The sequence below is a fragment of the Myodes glareolus genome, chromosome 4 (genome assembly GCF_982192425.1).
Source record: "Myodes glareolus chromosome 4, mMyoGla1.1, whole genome shotgun sequence".
NCBI lineage: Eukaryota > Metazoa > Chordata > Mammalia > Rodentia > Cricetidae > Myodes > Myodes glareolus.
The window spans coordinates 15,621,411-15,638,118 of NC_142029.1; the positions used below are offsets into that span (position 1 = coordinate 15,621,411).

At 49.8% G+C, this 16,708-nt stretch overlaps 2 protein-coding genes and 1 non-coding gene across 21 annotated transcripts; 1 reads left to right on the forward strand and 2 right to left on the reverse strand.

The window, feature by feature from the left end:
- Positions 1 to 1,032: 1,032 nt before the first annotated feature.
- On the reverse strand, positions 1,033 to 8,844 carry Cdhr4 (cadherin related family member 4). Of its 19 annotated transcripts, none has more exons than XM_087905246.1 (19): positions 8,726 to 8,844; positions 8,271 to 8,458; positions 8,005 to 8,167; positions 7,839 to 7,930; positions 6,318 to 6,428; positions 5,658 to 5,761; positions 5,334 to 5,470; positions 4,954 to 5,137; positions 4,702 to 4,855; positions 4,387 to 4,480; positions 3,710 to 3,913; positions 3,490 to 3,629; positions 3,124 to 3,274; positions 2,819 to 3,039; positions 2,469 to 2,611; positions 2,023 to 2,079; positions 1,858 to 1,921; positions 1,648 to 1,675; positions 1,033 to 1,189 (listed from the first exon to the last, which is right to left on the reverse strand). In XM_087905246.1, the coding sequence occupies exons 1-19, from the start codon at positions 8,772 to 8,774 to the stop codon at positions 1,134 to 1,136; spliced, it is 2,340 nt and encodes a 779-aa protein (XP_087761372.1). In that variant the 5' UTR covers positions 8,775 to 8,844; the 3' UTR covers positions 1,033 to 1,133. The 19 variants fall into 19 exon arrangements, with proteins under 19 accessions (XP_087761372.1, XP_087761370.1, XP_048280214.3 ...); XM_087905244.1 differs by having other exon boundaries at positions 1,033 to 1,193; positions 1,646 to 1,675; XM_048424257.3 differs by having other exon boundaries at positions 1,648 to 1,678.
- Positions 8,845 to 12,802: 3,958 nt separating this feature from the next.
- On the reverse strand, positions 12,803 to 12,930 carry LOC148122199 (small nucleolar RNA SNORA61). The gene has a single exon (XR_015737782.1). It is a non-coding gene; the product is annotated as a small nucleolar RNA SNORA61 (small nucleolar RNA).
- Positions 12,931 to 14,853: 1,923 nt separating this feature from the next.
- Inka1 (inka box actin regulator 1) lies at positions 14,854 to 16,540 on the forward strand. The gene is made up of 2 exons (XM_048423456.3): positions 14,854 to 15,070; positions 15,685 to 16,540. Exons 1-2 carry the CDS (start codon positions 15,020 to 15,022, stop codon positions 16,483 to 16,485), a joined length of 852 nt encoding a protein of 283 aa, XP_048279413.1. The 5' UTR covers positions 14,854 to 15,019; the 3' UTR covers positions 16,486 to 16,540.
- Positions 16,541 to 16,708: the final 168 nt, after the last annotated feature.

Here is a 16,708-nt window from a genome sequence, read left to right on the forward strand (position 1 = left end):
CAACAGCTGGAGAGAGAGGGCCCCAGAATCTACAGTATATTTAAAAGGTAAAGTAAAAGTTAGGCATGATGATGCTCACGTGTAATCCCAGTGCTGGGAAAGGGAAAAGAGCTCAGTGGTAGGACTCACTGGTCAGCCAGCCTGGCCCTGGCGAGTGTTTCAGGTCAGGTGATACCTGTCTTAAGGGGGGTGGGAGGATGGCGATGGCGGTGATATCTTAGGCTGTCCTCTGGCTGCCATGTGCATGGACATATATGGACTAGTGTCAAGGCACCCATGTGCCTATGTTCCAAACACTCACAAGACTGAGGCAGGCATGCAAGTTCAAAGCCTGTTTAAACTACAAAAGTAAACCATGTCTTTAAATTTTTGCCTGGCATGGTGATATATGCCTTTAATTTCAGCACTTGATAGAGGCAGGCAGATCTCTGTGAGTTCGAGGCCAGACTGGTATACAAGTGAGTTTCAGGATAGCCAAGGTTATATAGGAGGACACTGTCTCCCTATTTTGCTTGGTGGTGGTGACACTTGCTATTAATCCCAGCACTTGGAAGCAGAGGCAGATGGGTCTCTGAATTTGAGGCAAGCCTGGTTTACAAAAAAGTTCCAGGACACCCAAGACTGTTACACAGAGAAATCATGTCTCAAAAACAAAACAAAACAAAACACCAAGTATTGCTGGGTATGATGGTACACACCTTTAAACCCAGAACTAAGGAGGCAAAAGGTAGGTCTTGTGAGTTTGAAGCCAGTCTGGTCCTCAGAGAGAGTTCCAGGCCAACCAGGGTAACCCAGTGAGACCCTCTCAAAAAATTAATAGTAAATCTCTGAGAAAACAGGCCAACTGGAGGCCCATCAGTCACTAACAAAAATAAGAGTCTCTTCCACAAAGTGTCAGTCACTATTAGAGCATCAGACAATGCTTCTTCAAAGAGAAGGAATCTTCTGTTCCATAGGGTGCCCACAAGGAGGTGGCACTTTCTCCAAGTAAGAACAAGACAACAGACCTCAGAGCTTCTCCCACACAAGGGGTAGTGTTCTGTTTGTAATCTTTATTGCTAAATCAACTTGCAAATGCAGACTATGATCATGTGAAAAGGGAAGTCCACAAACAATGACATAGCTGCTTGGTCTCAGAGCCAACGCCGGGTCCCAGTGTGCGTGCTGAACAGGTAATCTCTCCCTGTGCCTGAACCCAGAGGAGCAGGAGAGAGGAGGGTAGAATGGACCGCTGACCCCTCCCCCAGGGATCCAACCTATCTCCCTCCTTCCCTTCTCAACAAAGAACCCCGAGGTTCACCTCAAGTGAACAGAAAGCCAAAGGATACCAGACCCCCTCCAGCAGCAATGTCAGATGACTGTGCTACAATTATACTGCTGAAACTGGAATATCTAGGGAGCTCTCCCCTGACCACCATCTCCCTCCCACTGGGAGCTGGAACAAGACAAGGTCTAAGTTGTCATTGACTGAAGGATGAGGGGTGCTAGAGGGGAAGTTGGGGTAAAAGAGAAGAGCTCGGTCAGTGAAGATGTCGATGGTAGCTACTTAGTGGCAGCAGTGAAAATGGAGATTGTTAAAGGGAAGAGAAAATTCTGCGAAAGGGAGAGAGTCCAAGGAGAGCGTAGTTACAAAAAGTTGAGACTTACAGACATCGTGTGCTCTGCCATCAAAATGCTGCTGAAAAGAATAAAAGGGCACAGTGAGTTGAACCTTGCCCAGAGGGAGCAGAAGGAAGGCCACTCACAGGCAGTAAGGTCAGGCTGTTCAGGGCTAGGGAGAACCCTACTAAAGCAGCCTCAGTGCCCTCAGCTTGGGATATGAGCTGCTTATACCAGACTCATGGGAGTTCTGGGTACCTGGGACATCTCCTTTCTTGATGTCTCCATGAGCCTCCCAGTGGAGCCTTCCTTTCCCTGGATGCTAGAGCAAATCGGAGTAGAAGTACAAGGTAAGAGTCTGGGTCCCAGCCTAAGTTTGGGAGATGGGTTCCCAAGGCCTAGAGGTAAGCAAAGGAGACTGACCTGTTTAGCAGCAGAGCTCTGGCTGGTTTGTTTGGTGCCTGTAGTGACTGGGCAAACCTAAAAGGCAAACAGTGAAAAGTAGCAAGCCTGCCCATTTATACTAGAAACAGCCAGTGCCTGCGTGAGACGCCCGCACTGTTATCTGTCCTATCCCTAGACTCAGAGGATTCGATTCACAGAAGCAAGACAGATATCAGGTAGAAAACAGATGTTGAGAATGGGTAAATTTCAAGCTCTGAGCCATCTATGTCCATCTAATTCCCAAACCAGACCATTTTCAATGTCTCTCAGTCTGAGTACTTCTGAAGAGACCGTAGCTGCCCTTCTCAATTTGTTTGCCCATCAATGTTGGCAGTGCCATCAAATAGTGGGTACAGCCACCTATTGGGGCCAGTGTGTGTATGTGTGTAGGCTGGGAGGCCGGAAGCACAGAGATAGAAACATACCCCCGGAGGATCCAGCTGAGGAGCCAGCCCAGAGCCAGAAAGAAAGCTGCGCCAGTTGCTGTCAGCACTACTACAAACCAAGGCTCTGGCTTCCAGAAAGCCTCTACCTCTGTCACAATCAGGGGTGTCATTGTTGAGGACACCTGGAAGGGGGGCCACAGAGTCACCACTGCCATTGACAGTTCAGCTTTCAAAGTCTCTACAAATTGAGTCACCTCACACCCTGTTTGTTTTTTTTTTCCCACCCAGCAGTTTTCTCCAAAATGTCTTCTCTCATCTTAAAAAAACCAGGTATCTTCACCCTTCAAGGTCTTCTCTCCCAATTCCCAAGGGCCTGAGAACCCCCTCACTGTGCTTCTGTAGGTGCTGGTGGCCACTGTGCTGGCCCTCCAAGGAACTAGATGCACAATGATGGTGGCTGTGGTGCTGAGGTGGGGGCTGGAAGGGCCCACATCAGCCACACGGATCAATAGCTCATAGGTGCAGGGCTGCTCTGGCCATGGTGGCCCCAATACAGTGTCATTGTGCATCAGAATGGTCCCTTGCAGTCTAAATCGGCTCTGGCTATTCCCTGGAAGCAGAGTAGTAGGAGAAGACCGTATTACTACCATAGTCTGGTCCTCACAAACAGCCTCGTGGCCCCCACAATTCACACCTCCCATGATGCTGTAGGAGAGCGCCGAGCGCTGTGGCTCCTGAGGAATCCAGCATGACACCTTGGTCACTTCCAAGCTACGACCCAGGGGAGTGTAGATAGTCAGTTCCTGAAATGGAGGCTCACACTCGGGGGCATGGTCATTCACGTCCTGGAGAAAGGCCACCACATTAGGCCACCACTACAGCCCATTCCTCAAACTCCCAGACTAGCCCTTCAGTTTCCTTTAAAAACACTGAACCTAGGTGGCAAGCAACAGGTGGTAATGTTTCCCACATGAGCTCCTCCCCTTGAGCAGCCCATATAAGAAACGGAGACACTTGCATGAAGGAAGTTTGTCTTCCCCAGGCCTGGGAGGTCAATTACCTCAACCTCAATGGTTATAGTACATGAACCTGAGCGACGGCGATTGAGGTCCCAGTCTTGGCTGTGGTCAATCAGCAGAATAATGATCCTGTACAGCCTCTGCTGCTCGTAGTCCAAAGGCCCCAGGAGGTGAAGCTCTCCTAGAAAGGATGGTCACAGCCTTAGCCTGCACAGTCGAGTCTGGCCCCATCCCTCCCTCCCAGCCCTGGGGTTTAAGTACCACTGAGACGATCCACAGCAAAGGTGGAGGGTCCACCAGAGATGTAGTACTCAAGGCTGTTACGAGGGTAATCCATATCCGTGCCCACTATGGAGCCCAGCAGAGTGTGGGGCCCTGCATCCTCCCGAACCCGGAACGTGCGTGGGACACAGGCTGGGGAGAACTCATTGACGGGTGTTACCGTCACCAGGACTGGAACCTCCGCTGGAGACCATTTGGCAATTAAGGAGCTGGCACAAGGTACCCAGACCTGCCCTAGGATTCTTTTTTTTTTTTTAAAAAAAAAATCTTGTGATTTATTTATCTTTTATTTTATGTGCATTGGTGTGAAGGTGTCAGGTCCCCTGGAACTGGATTTTCAGACAGTTGTGAGCTGTCATGTGGGTGCTGGGAATTGAACCCGGGTCCTCTGGAAGAGCAGTCAGTGCTCTTAACCACTGAGCTATTTCTCCAGCCCCATGGCCTAGGATTCTTAATAAGAAAACATGGTCCAATATTGGAGGGAGGGTTTTCTGGGGAGTGGTGAAGGGGTTCTTAAGAGAGACATCCTAGGAATCCTAACTGAGACTACCCTGACCTAGTTTTTGAGGGAAGAAAGCTGTCCATATCTGGGGAATCGAAAGGGGTAGACAAAATAGCCCTGTCCTGAGTTTTCAGGCCTAAATATGGTCACTCACTGGTCATCTGGGGCTGACCATTATCGAACACCAAGATGGAAGCTGCATGCTGGAAGCAAGCTCCAGGAGTGTCACAGTCCAATGTAGAATTCACCTGACCAAGGAGACCGTAGTAAGACGAAGCCATCTGGAAGAGCTTGAGTCACAGTGCCTCGAACCAGCGTATCCACATATAGCCTACCTTGACCCCGTTTTCCAGACTCAGGCTGTCTTCACAACCACGCTCCCTCCCAGCCCACACCACAGTCTCAATGCCAACAAACCTTGGCCCACCCACCTTGTGTGCATGGGAATCTAGGAGTAGGTGCTGGGTACCTCAAGGACTCTGTCACGGAGATGGAGGCTGGCAGAGTGGGGAGGGTTATGGAACTGCAGCTGGTAGTCGAGGGGGGCGCCGGCAGAGTCTGGGTCAACACAAGTGAGCTTGTGCAGCACAGTACCCACGGGTGCAGTCTCTGGGATTTGAGTCCTGGGAGCAGAGGGTAGGAGGCAAGACATGAGTCTGAACCAATGGTGAGCAAGGGGATCTCACCCCAACCAGCCCCGGCATGGTTTCCGGGTACTCACACCAGTAGCGCTGGATGGCAGCGTGGGGACCACTGGTTGACCGCCTGTACGTTAACCGTGAGATCGAACTCGGCACTGGCCCAAGGTCGGAACCTCTCAAAGGCCCTCACCTGCAGTTTCGTGACCACAGCGCCCTGAGCGCGGACCAAATCCAGGGGCGCCGTAGTCCGCACTATACCGTCAGCTAGAGGATGTGAGAAACAAAGCTCACCCCTGTCCCAGCTCAGTTCTGCTCTCCACCAACTGCCCCAAGGCCCACTCACGCCTCTTCCTCTAAGGTCAGGGCTCTCAACTCCAGCCTTTCCTGTAGGCACCATCTCTGCGCCACGACCCTTTCCCAGCTACAGACATCCCGATACCCATTCCTCTCCTTCCCTCACCTTGTCCAATGGAGAAGAGTGGGCTGGGTATTGGAGAGATGATTTCATAGAGTAAGTTGAGTCCCCTAGCCTGGACCTGAACCACCTTGCTCCCAGGGACCAGATCCTCTAGGATGGTGATACTCTGGGCCTTCTGTCTGAACCAAAAGTGCAAATCTAGTTCCTGCCTGCTGCTGCTCCTTCCAGCAGGGTCCCCAGGTCCCTCCCTAGGGCTCCCTCCTCCTATGGGAGCTAGAATGCTCCTGCCACCTTCAGCCTTCCCCAGCTGTTTCCCTGGGGATGGATGCAGACTCCACCACTGTTCCCAAGGTAGGGAAGCCTTACGGGAAGGAGACTTGGCTGGAGGGCACAGGCAACACCTTCACTGTCAGCATCCCGTTGCAGTTTTGACCTTTTCCTAGGGACACTAAAATCTGCAGCTGGAAGGTCTGTCAGTGCACATGTGACAGGAAGGAAACCATGTTATGTATCCACTGCTAATCCATTCCTCATCCTCCCTTCAAATAGGCAGTCCTCAAGAACTTCACAAGGAACCCTATGACTTACCACGCTGCTGACAAGTATCCCCAAAGCCCTATAATTCTGGGCCACCAAGTCTTCTGAGTCAGAGTGAATTAGGTTAGAGTTGCTAAGAGCCAGTTACTAAGAGGCAGAGGGTGTTTGTTCTTGTGGTGCTGTGGATGGAACCCAGGGAACTGCAGAAATGACCACTTTAAAGAAGGAACTTCCTTCTCACTAACCACTTTATCCAGAGAGAGTTTTTCTCTCCAAGTTTGATGGCCATAAACACTGCACTGTATGTTAGAGGACCTATGGCGTCCCAGAGCCACAGGTCTGTCCACTTTCTGGACACAGCCAGGCTGAGGGGACAGTCCACATGGGGGCAGCAAGTGTATTAGTCAAGGTAGCCAAGGACAAATAACTTTCCAAAGATGGTGGTCCTATCCAATCCATATCTATCCTCAGGTCTGAAGCCATGCTTACCTTTGGAGCCTGGCCTCTGAGGCCCTGGGATGGTGCGCGCAGTAATCCCTGATCATCGACGGAGAAAGGCCCAGGGAAGAGTGAAGGGTCTTGGGCACTCGTAATATTCATCTAACAGAACAGAAAGATTAGTGGTCCTCTCCAGCCCCAGTGCCCCCGTCAACATCCTTCCATAAGCCAGCAGACTGCTGCTTATATCTGACAGTTCTGCATCCTGCTACTGGCTACTCCAGCCGAGGCCTCTGCCTTCCATTATGATCCCTGGTTCTGATCCTCAGGACTTTCTGCTAAAACAAACAAAGACCCTCAGGATTTTTTTAAAACTCTTTTAGACAGGATCTCACTATGTGACCCTGGGTGTCTCAAAAATAAACAGCAACAACAAAAACATGTGAGTTGTGTACTAGGATTTTTCTTTTGGGTCACCCAGCTCCCAAATCATGATACAGAGTTTTGAATGCTCAGCCTAGCTTAGGCTTCTGGCTCGCTCGCTCTTTTTGTTTTTTTCTGGCTTGCTCTTTCTAATAAATTAACCTATTTGTCTTTATGTTTTGCCTTGGGGCTTATTACCTTTCTTCTGTATATCTTTTTTTAAATCTATTTATTTATTATGTATACAGTATTCTCAGTATTCTGTTTGCATGTGTGCCTGCAGGCCAGAAGAGGGCACCAGATCTCATTACAGATGATTGGGAGCCACCATGTGGTTGCTGGGAACTGAACTCAGGACCTTTGGAAAGGCAGGCAGTGTTCTTAACCACTGAGCCATCTCTCCAGCTCACTTCTGTATATCTCACTTTCACTGCTGCTCTGCATCTGATTGACTGGTGTCTGCCTGACTTCGTGCTCCAGGAGTGTCCCTCATTCTCTCCTCTTGTTCCTCCCTTCTCTCTCAAGCCTCGATGTCTTCTATTTATTCTCTCTCCCTGCCAGCCCCGCCTAGCCTTTCTCCTGACTGGCTATCAGCCCTTCAGCTCTTTATTGAACCATTTCAGGTGCCTTAGGCAGGCAAGGTGGAACAGCTGCAGCCCATCTTTACAAAATTAAACAAATACAGCAGAAACAAAGGTAACACACCTTTACACAGTTAAAGTCATAGTCTGCGACAGAAACAAATGCAACACACCTGTGCCTCGTTAAACTCTTCCACAATAGGATTGACTCAGGCCTTTGCTGCCAAGCCTGAACAGCCTGGGTTTGACCCGGGGAACCCACAGGGTGGAAGGAGAGAACCAACACCCAGAAGCTGTCCTCTAAACTCCACATGCGTGTTACAGCATGTGTAAGCTCACACATACCCATGTGCATAGACTCACAATAAAAAAATGGGGAAAAGTCCACAGTTCTTTCTAGAGTTACAAAAGTGATTAGGGACCCTCTCCAAGAACACACATCATGCAGAGGTTCAGCTGTCTACTTTGGGGTCTTGGAGGCGATGCCTGGCCTGGCACAAACGGAGATCTGTCTCCCTGTGACTGCCTCCCACACCCTGCCACTCACCACCCTGGGAGCTGAGCTTACCTGGGCTCTCTGGACTCCGAGGCCTGGGAGAAGCACAGTGTACAGCACAGCCCCAGGTGTGACGGTCTCTGGCACATAGATGAATTCCCCAGCTGTCCAGAGAAGAAGTCAGGGAGGCTCTGCCAGGCCATGCTTTCCCTCTCCCACCTGCCGCCCCTAGCCTCACCTGGGCTGGCAAATGGACCAGCACACCGGATACGACCAGGGTCCCGCAGCACATGAACAAAGAGTGGTCCCGCCAACACAGAGTTACCACATGTGAACTGCAGCTGAAGTTCATAGCGGTTCACTGCAAGGGCATCCAGCCGAGCAGAGGGGCTCAAGGTCACCTGTGGTAGGGTGGCAACAACACGCAGGGCCTAGGCGCTCTGTCTCTGGAAAATCCCTTCTGCCTTTGGCCCTCACAATTCCTAGTGGTACCCATGACCTTACTTTTCCCAGGTAGATTTCCTTATTACTCCTGTACAGGCTGGGTTTGTTGAAGAAGCTGGTGGGGGGTCTCACACTGAGTAACTCCAAGGTGGCCATGTAAGAGGAGCAGTTGAAGGGCAAAGGTGGAAGGGCAGTGCCAGGGCCTTGGCTCTCAGAGATATCTATGGACCAGGGTAGGCTGTGGAGGACTAAGAAGAGAAAGCCACATACAGAAACAGAGCAATACCTTTTTCTTCAGGCCCTGACCACATCTTGAGGTCAAGCAACCAAAGTCCTTCCTGCCTCCCACATCTGACATTTTACAGGTAGGGAGAGAGAGAACTTGAAGAAACAGTCAAGATAAGGAACAAGGGTAAGGGGTCCCTCAGCCTCGGCCTCCCCCCACACACAGTAGCTTATCTAAATTTCAGAAATTCACTGGGAAACTGGAGTCCCCCCACCCACCTGCTCCTCACCAGAGGTAAGTGAAGCAAAAAGAAGCGCCAGGAGCCTGAGCAGCGCCATGGGAGCCTAAAGAAATGGCAGAGGGAGCTGTTTGTCTAGCTAACTCTGTTGCCAGGTTAGTTGCTTAAACATAACTGAACATAGCTGTCAGGCGGGCTTCCCAGAATGCAGCTCCTCCTCCCGGCAGACCGAGCTTTGGACCCCTGGCAGGCTCCAGGAGGGGCTGGAAAATCCCACCTTCTGCTGTTTCCAGTGAATTCTTCCATTCATTACTCCAACCCTAAGGGGATACAAGGGTAGGAGGCTCAGCTACAGATGGTGAAACTGGTCACATTGTCCTTGGAGACAGAGCAAGTACAGTGGCCAGGAAAATTAGCCCCGAGACCAGTCACCCCCCAGTGTCCGCATTCCTGCTGCCTCCTCCCACCATCACAGCCTGATCTGCCTGTAAAACCTAAACTCAGCCACCAAGAAAACCTCCCAAAAGTCGTCTACATTCAACAAACAGAAGGATCCTTTATAGATGAAATAAAAGCAATGGTTACAGCCAGGCATGGTGGCACACGCCTTTAACCCCAGCAAGCAAATCTCTGTGAGATCGAGGCCAGCCTGGTCTACAGAGTGAGGTCCAGGACAGCCAAGGCTACACAGAGAAACCCTGTCACGAGGGAAAAGTTACCTGTTGGGCTCTCAGCTGGAGGGGACAAAGGACCGCTTCTGAGAGGGCCTGAAGATGTGCTGTGTATTGATCTGCAAGGCAACTGCACAAAGCTCCTCAGGTTAAGGTTTACTGAGCCAGTATCTTTGAGATTTGTCAGTTAATTATCTTATTTAAAAAAAAAACTTTCTGAAAGAAGGTCTCTTTGTGTCATCCAGAGAGTGGCCTCAAATTAATTCTCCTCCTTCCCTCCCACGTCTCGTGCAGGAGTTACAGGTCTTCACCAAGGTTTAGCATTTTTTCAACTTTTCTCCTCCTGCTCTCTCTAGACTTTTATCACTCTTTATTCTAGTCACGTGAGTAGGCTCGTCCCTGTCTCCACAAAACTATCCTTGGCAGGAACCTCAATGACCACTGATTTTCTTTTACAAATTTAATTTTTTAGGGGTTTCTTTTTTAAAGATTTATTTATTAATTATGTATACAGGGGTCTTCCTCGTGTCTGCCTGCAGGCCAGACGAGAGCACCAGATCTTCTTACAGATGGTTGTGAGCCACCATGTGCTTGCTGGGAATTGAACTCAGGACCTCTGGAAGAGCAATTAGTGGTCTTAACCTCTGAGTCATCTCTCCAGGCCCCCCCTTTTTGGTTTTTTTGTTTTGTTTTGTTTTGTTGGCTTTTTGGGTTTTTTTTTGTTGTTGTTTGTTTTGTTTTGTTTTGGTTTGGTTTTGGTTTTTCAAGGCAGAGTTTCTCTGCAGCTTTGGAGCCTGTCCTGGAACTCATTCTGTAGACCAGGCTGGCCTCGAACTCACGGATATCTACCTGTCTCTGCCTCCCAGGTGCTGGGATTAAAGGTATGAGTCATCACCGCCTGGCTTAATTACTTTTATTTTCTATGAGAGTGCTTTGCCTGCATATATTGTGTGTATCATATGCATGCCTTGGCTCACAGAGGTCAGAAAAGGGTGTCAGATTTCCTGGAATCAGAGCTACAGACGGTTTTGAAGCACCATATGGTGGCTGAGAATCAAAACCAGGTCCTCTGAAAGAGCAGCAAATATTCTTAAAGACTGAGCTATTTCTCCAGTCTCATTATTTTGTTAATTTTAATTATTATTTGTGTGTGAGTGAGTGAGTGATGTGTGATGTATAGGCAAATGCCATAGCACTTATGTGGAGGTCGTAGGACCATTTCAGGAGTCAGCTTTCTCTTACTCTGGGATCCAGGGATTAAATTCAGGTTCTTAGGACTTTTTTATCCAATAAGTCATCCCACCGACTCTATTCTGAGACAGGACTTCATTATGTTGCCCAGACTACTTCTGCCTCTGCCTCCCAAGTAGTTAAGTCTACAGGCACATGCCACTGCACACTCTGAAGCCAGAAGTTTATTCTTCTGTGTGTAAATGGAGGTGTGTGTTTGGACTGGTAGACATGTGGAGGCCCGCGGTCAGCCTCGGGTGTCATTGCTCAGGAGCTGTTCACCTTGGTTTGCTGCTTAATACAGAATCTCTCACTGGAGATGATCATCCGGGCTAGGCTGCCTGCCAATAAGCCTCAGCAATCAGCCTGTGTCTGCTGCTCACACTGGGGTTACAAACCCTTGTGGCTACACGTGGCTTCTTCACATGGGTCCTGAGTAGCCTCGGGGTTTCACCCTTGTATGGCAAGCACCTCACTGGTTGAACTGTTTCAGCCCCAACCCCAGACGTCTGTGCTTTGCCCTCACTCCTCCAAAGGGCTTGCTGCTTGCTCCCTTTGACTCTAAATACGCATGCTCTTGCAGATTGCTCCGCACATCTCTACTCTTGTCCAGCTTTGCGGCTGCGGCTTCACCTTTCTTACCTCCATCCAACGAAATATTTCAGGGCACGAAAACTGCTCACTGCTCCCCTCCTTTACATTCATCACCTCCACTCCGGAAGGCCATGGCCTAAAGTACCACCCCCTGGCGTTGACCTCCCACTGTAATCCTCCAATGTTCCTCTCTCGTGGAACTCCACAGCCCTACGCCTACCTGCTGACCCTGCATCTCCTCAAGGCTCACATGTCCATAGTCATCATTTGCTTTTCTCCTAATCTTTCAGACTTTTTTAAAAATATTTTTTAAAGATTTATTTTATTTTATTTTTTCTTATTTTTCAAGACAAGTTGTACCAGGCTTTTTTTGGGGGGCCACCAACCAGCTCTCAAATGATGTGAAAATTTATTATTAATTAGGAATGCTTGGTCTTAACACTTATTTTAATCTGTTTATCTTTATCTATGTTTTGCCTTGGGGCTTTTTACCTTTCTTTTTTGTATATCTATTCTGTGTCTGTCTGGCGGCCACTTAGCTTCTGGCACCGGGCATGTCCCTCTTTTTCTTCCTCTTTCTCTTCTTTTTCTAGCCTGAATTTCTCTTCCTACTTAGTCTCTCTACCAGCCAGCCCCATCTATCCCTCTCCTGCCTAGCTATTGGCCCTTCAGCTTTTTAGTAGACCAATTAGGCAGGCAAGGTGAAACAAACATAACACATCTTTACATTGTTAACAACAGCAGCTAAACATATGTAACACTTCTTTACACAGTCCAAGTAATATTCCACAAGTCTCTCTTTACTTTTAAATTATTTATTTTTAACGTGCATAGGTGTTATGCCTACATGTGTGTCTGTGAATCATGTGTTTACAAGGCCTGAAGAATCCAGAAGAAGGCATCAAATGTCATGGAACTAGAATTATAGACAATTGTGAGCTGCCATGTGGGTGCTGGGAATCGAATCAGGATTCTATAGAAGAGCAATCAGCATTCTTAACAACTGAGCCATCTCAAGCCCTGGCTGTCCTGAAACTCACTGTGTGGACCAGTCTGATCTTGAACTCACAGAGATCCTCCTGCCTCTGCCTTTCAAGTGCTGTGATAAAAGGCATGCACCACCATGCTCGATTTATTTTTATGTTTTAAGTATATGAGTGTCTTGCCTGGTGTACCCATGTGCAGAAGAGGGCAGAGGACCCCCTGGAACTAAAGTTAGAGAAAGTTTTAAGCTGTCATATGGGTTCTGGGAATCAAACTTGGGGTCCTCTACAAGAAGAAGAATCAGTGCTCTTAACTGCTGAGCCATCTCATCTCTCTGGCCTCTCTTTCCAGTTTTTTACTAGATTATGATCTAGTTACATGTGTGTAAATCACACAGCCAAAAGTTTCTGCTTTCAGAGCTGTCCTTTTACCTGCCTCTTCCTTCTAGGGTTGCCTTTCCAACTCTAGACCAGATCGTAGACTAGGGTCCCTTCACTTCTTACATAGCCCTTTAAAAAGCAAAGCAAAACTCAAAAGATAAGAAAGCCTCCCCCAAGTATTTAGGCAGCAGTTGCTATAACTACCCAGAGCTTCGTATTCATCCTTTTAATAATTTTCAACTAATCCCATTTTTACATAGAGGAGTCAAGCCTGCTTGAATCTGGCCCACATGCTCTGTACCAAACTACATGGCTGTGAGATCAGCTTGGGTTCTCTTCCATCTTTGTGACCACCAAGACCAGCCACAAAATCTGATGGAAAAGGGAACAGGAGATTCTACTGGATGTTTTTAAAGGCAGTGTCATCCAGCCAGCTGTTCAGGCTGGAAATGTGGACTCCATGCTCTTTGTTCTTATTTTCCTGCATATATATATATATATATATATATATATATATATATATATATATATATATATATATATATATATATATCTCACTCAGGCTAGATTTTAGCTGCAAAACATTCTTTAGAATAGCATTCTCTCTCTCTCTCTCTCTCTCTCTCTCTCTCTCTCTCTCTCTCTCTCTCATTCTGTTTGTTTGTTTTTTGAGACAAGGTTTCTCTGTAGCTTCGGAGCTTTCCCAGAACTAACTCTGTAAATCAGGCTGGCCTCGAACTTAACAGAGATCCGCCTGTCTCTGCCTCCCAAGTGCTGAGATTAAAGGTGTGCGCTGCCACCTCCCAGCTAGAACAGTAGTTCTCAATATGTGGATCGTGACCCTGATGGGGGACTCATATCAGATATTTACATTATGATTCATAACATTAGCAAAATTACAGTTACGGCCAGGTGTAGTGGTATATGCCTTTAAATTTCAGCACTTGGGAGGCAGAGGCGGGAAGCTCCCTGAGTTCGAGGCCAGTTGGTCGACATAGTGAGTTCTAGGACAGCCAAGGCTACACAGAGAAACCCTGTCTCAAAAAACAAAACAAAAGAAAAATTACAGATATGAAGTAGCAACAAAATAATTTTATGATTGGGAGTCAGCACAACATGAGGAACTGTATGAATTAAAGGGTTGCAGCTTTAGGAAGGTTGAGAACCACCTCTCTAGAATGCTGCTCCTGTTTACCTTCTGGGCCCAGAACTAGGCTTCCATACACACACCCTTGCCTGGGACAAAACGTAGAGCCTCAGTTCTGATTACAGTGTTATTCCCCTAAACAATTGTGTCTCATAGGAACCAGCACTGGCCATTCCCTGAAAAAAGTTCAGTGCTCCTTGTGGCACCAAAAATAAAACGCAGAGTTCCCCCTAAGGCTGCTGAAGTTTGGTTTGGATGACTTCTCCCCTTAATCCACAGACTCCTGCCCCACCCATCACAAACGTCTGTTGCATATCTGTGTCTGCCACATCTTTTTGTTGTCGTTGTTTTTCAAGACAGAGTTTCTTTGTGTAACTGTCCTGGCTGACCTGGAACTCACAGAGATCCACTTGCCTCTACCTCCGAAGTGCTGGGATTAAGGGCATGTGCCACCACCACCCAGCTCAGACACATCTTTTAAAGAGTCCTATCTATTCCTCAACTGAACTTCTTGCCCTCGTTCTCCTATATTTTCCTGTCTATTGGTAGGTTCAGTCAGCCTCGATAGACTCTACTTTTGATTATGGAGTGGCCTCAGGGAAAAGGCTCTGAATATTCTGGCCAAAGACCAGTTTTCCTTTTCCATTCCTTCATGTGATTGATGATGCTGGGGAGTGAGAATGTAAGACCATAGCCCCGCGATCCCCACTAGAGGGCGGTCCAGCCTACTTCGACTCAGAGCGGGCTAGAAGGATGCCGGAGGGAATTTAGCAAATGACCCTTCCCTTAAGGTTCTTTGTAGAGTAGTCACTGCGCCGAACCTCACTCCCACCATTTCCAGGGATTGTCAAGGCCCGCTTTGACAGACCCTGAGTGGCCACAATATCGTCAGATCAGACGATCGGGCGCAGTGCCCACACGTGGGCGTCTCATCGCGGCCCCAATATTAGAGACCGCTACTTCACCAGGGGACAAATTGAAAAGCTGAGACCACTAGACGAACGCGTGGGGCGGGAGGAGGTCGTGTCTGTCCTGCGTCACGCTAAACCAGGGGGTCCTGAGCTGCTTTCGGCCCTGCGGGGTTGCAGGGCGGGGCTAGAAGGGGTAGGACATCTGCAGTCCGCCCCGCCTCCATTGGCTAGGGCGCCGGGGGCGGGGCAGGGCGCAGCTGCCAGATGTTGGGGCGGCAGCGGCGGGAGCTACGGAGAGCGAGGAGCCTGGGAGTAAGGCAAGGGTGACGACGCCGCTGGCGGGCCGACCCGGCCCACTCTGCGCTGCTCTCGCGGGTGATCGAGAAGGAGCCGAACGACCTGGAGAGGGCTACAGCACCAGCACCAACATGCACAGCGCTCGCCTTGACAGCTTCCTGAGCCAGCTCCGCTGGGAACTGGTGAGGTTTTGGAGTGGGTGTGGTTGTAAGGATGTGTGTGGGGTGCGTGACTGCCGCCTGGCTGGAACAACAAACGGGTTCGGAGTGGGCTCCGGGTGCCCATCCGAGTCAGGATGGGGGCAGGGCAGAGCGGTGCAGATGGCCCAGATGGCCCGCTTCGGGTTTCTGACGGTTGGGAGCTGTTCTGGGCATCAGGTAACAGGCGCCCAACTGGCTCTGCTGGGCGGCGGGGGAGGATAGTCGGGAGAGAGGTTTCTTTTGGGGACCGGCAGGGAGCACCAAGGGCCTAAAGAAGTACTGTGCTGTCGTGGACATCCCCTACCACGGGCTGGCCTGTACCTCCTTCCTCTACCCTGCCTGCCCGCCCTGGTGGCGCGTGCTGACTTGCCCAGTCCTGCGTGCTGCAGCCTGCAGGACTGCCACCAGCTCTGCGGATGGGAGCCATATGAGCCTCGACTGCCAGTGCCCCCATATGGGCCCTATGCCTACAGTTCTGCCTTGTTGCCCAGAGGTTTTTCAAGTCTTTGTGAACTTTCTGTTCACGGCTGGCCTGGTCAGACACTAAGTGATGGTAAGAAATCCCTCTCCGACTTCTGCTCTCTCTTTCCCTTCAGTTGTGTGGTCGGGACACAGGCTCACCTCCAATGTCTGGCCCACTGCAACCAAAACCCCAAACCGATCCAAGTGTACAGCCCAACCGCCAGTTGAGAGCCTCAGATGCTCTGGAAGAGGACTCTGTCTGCTGTGTGGAAGAGGAAGAGGAAGAGGAAGCCTTGGTAGCGGAAGACAGGGGTGTACCCTTGGGATGTCCTCGGGAACATGCCCTAGACTGGGACTCTGGCTTTTCAGAGGTGTCGGGCAGCACATGGAGAGAGGAAGAGCTATCGGTACCCCGGCGTCAAGCACCCTCAGAGCGGCCACCTCATAGCCAGCGGTTCTCAGTCAGTGACCTCCCCTTGCGCAGTAGGGCAGCTGTAACCGGTATATCACCTGCCCACCGTCCTCGGCCCAAGTCCACACCAGATGCTTGCCTAGAACATTGGCAGGGATTGGAAGCAGAGGACTGGACGGCAGCCCTGCTGAACAGGGGGCGAAGTCGGCAGCCCCTGGTGCTAGGGGATAACTGTTTTGCTGATTTAGTTCACAACTGGATGGAACTGCCTGAGGCAGCCAGTGAGGGGGGTGATGGAGGTGTACCCCGAGCCCGTGCTCGACCCCCTCAGTTCCTGCTTGGCCTCTCTGAGCAGCTACGGCGTCGGCTGGCCAGGGCTCGCAGGGCAGCTATGGCAGGAAAGCGGCTGTCATGCCCACCTCGGCCAGAACCTGACCTGCCTGCGGACATCTCACGATTTGCAGCCCTCATGAACTGTCGCAGCCGCCAACCCATCATCTACAACGATGTCAGTTACCTCTGACCTGCCCTCCAGCCAGGGACAATAAAGGCCTTTTTCTAGACTGTTGGTTCCTAAACCAATATGAGTGACAAATCTTTACAGTGTACTTGAGCCTTATTCCACAGCAAGGAAGCATCCCCAGCCCTGTGGGGCACAACCAAGACAGACCAATCTAGAATCTTTCCTCTCCTTTCCAGGGTTCCTGTCTTGCCCATGTCATACGCATGTTCCTTACATCCATGTT

What these genes read in the sequence shown, in the direction of transcription:
- Inka1 (XM_048423456.3), top strand. Translation starts at nt 15,020, where the DNA reads ATGCACAGCGCTCGCCTTGACAGCTTCCTGAGCCAGCTCCGCTGGGAA. An exon ending in GCCAGCTCCGCTGGGAACTG is followed by an intron (nt 15,071 to 15,684) that starts GTGAGGTTTTGG and finishes CTTTCCCTTCAG; the next exon opens with TTGTGTGGTCGGGACACAGG.
- Cdhr4 (XM_087905243.1), bottom strand. Translation starts at nt 8,774, where the DNA reads ATGGCGCTGCTCAGGCTCCTGGCGCTTCTTTTTGCTTCACTTACCTCT. An exon ending in TCGGAGTCCAGAGAGCCCAG is followed by an intron (nt 6,429 to 7,838) that starts GTAAGCTCAGCT and finishes CTGTTCTGTTAG; the next exon opens with ATGAATATTACGAGTGCCCA. An exon ending in AGAGCTCTGCTGCTAAACAG is followed by an intron (nt 1,922 to 2,022) that starts GTCAGTCTCCTT and finishes GATTTGCTCTAG; the next exon opens with CATCCAGGGAAAGGAAGGCT.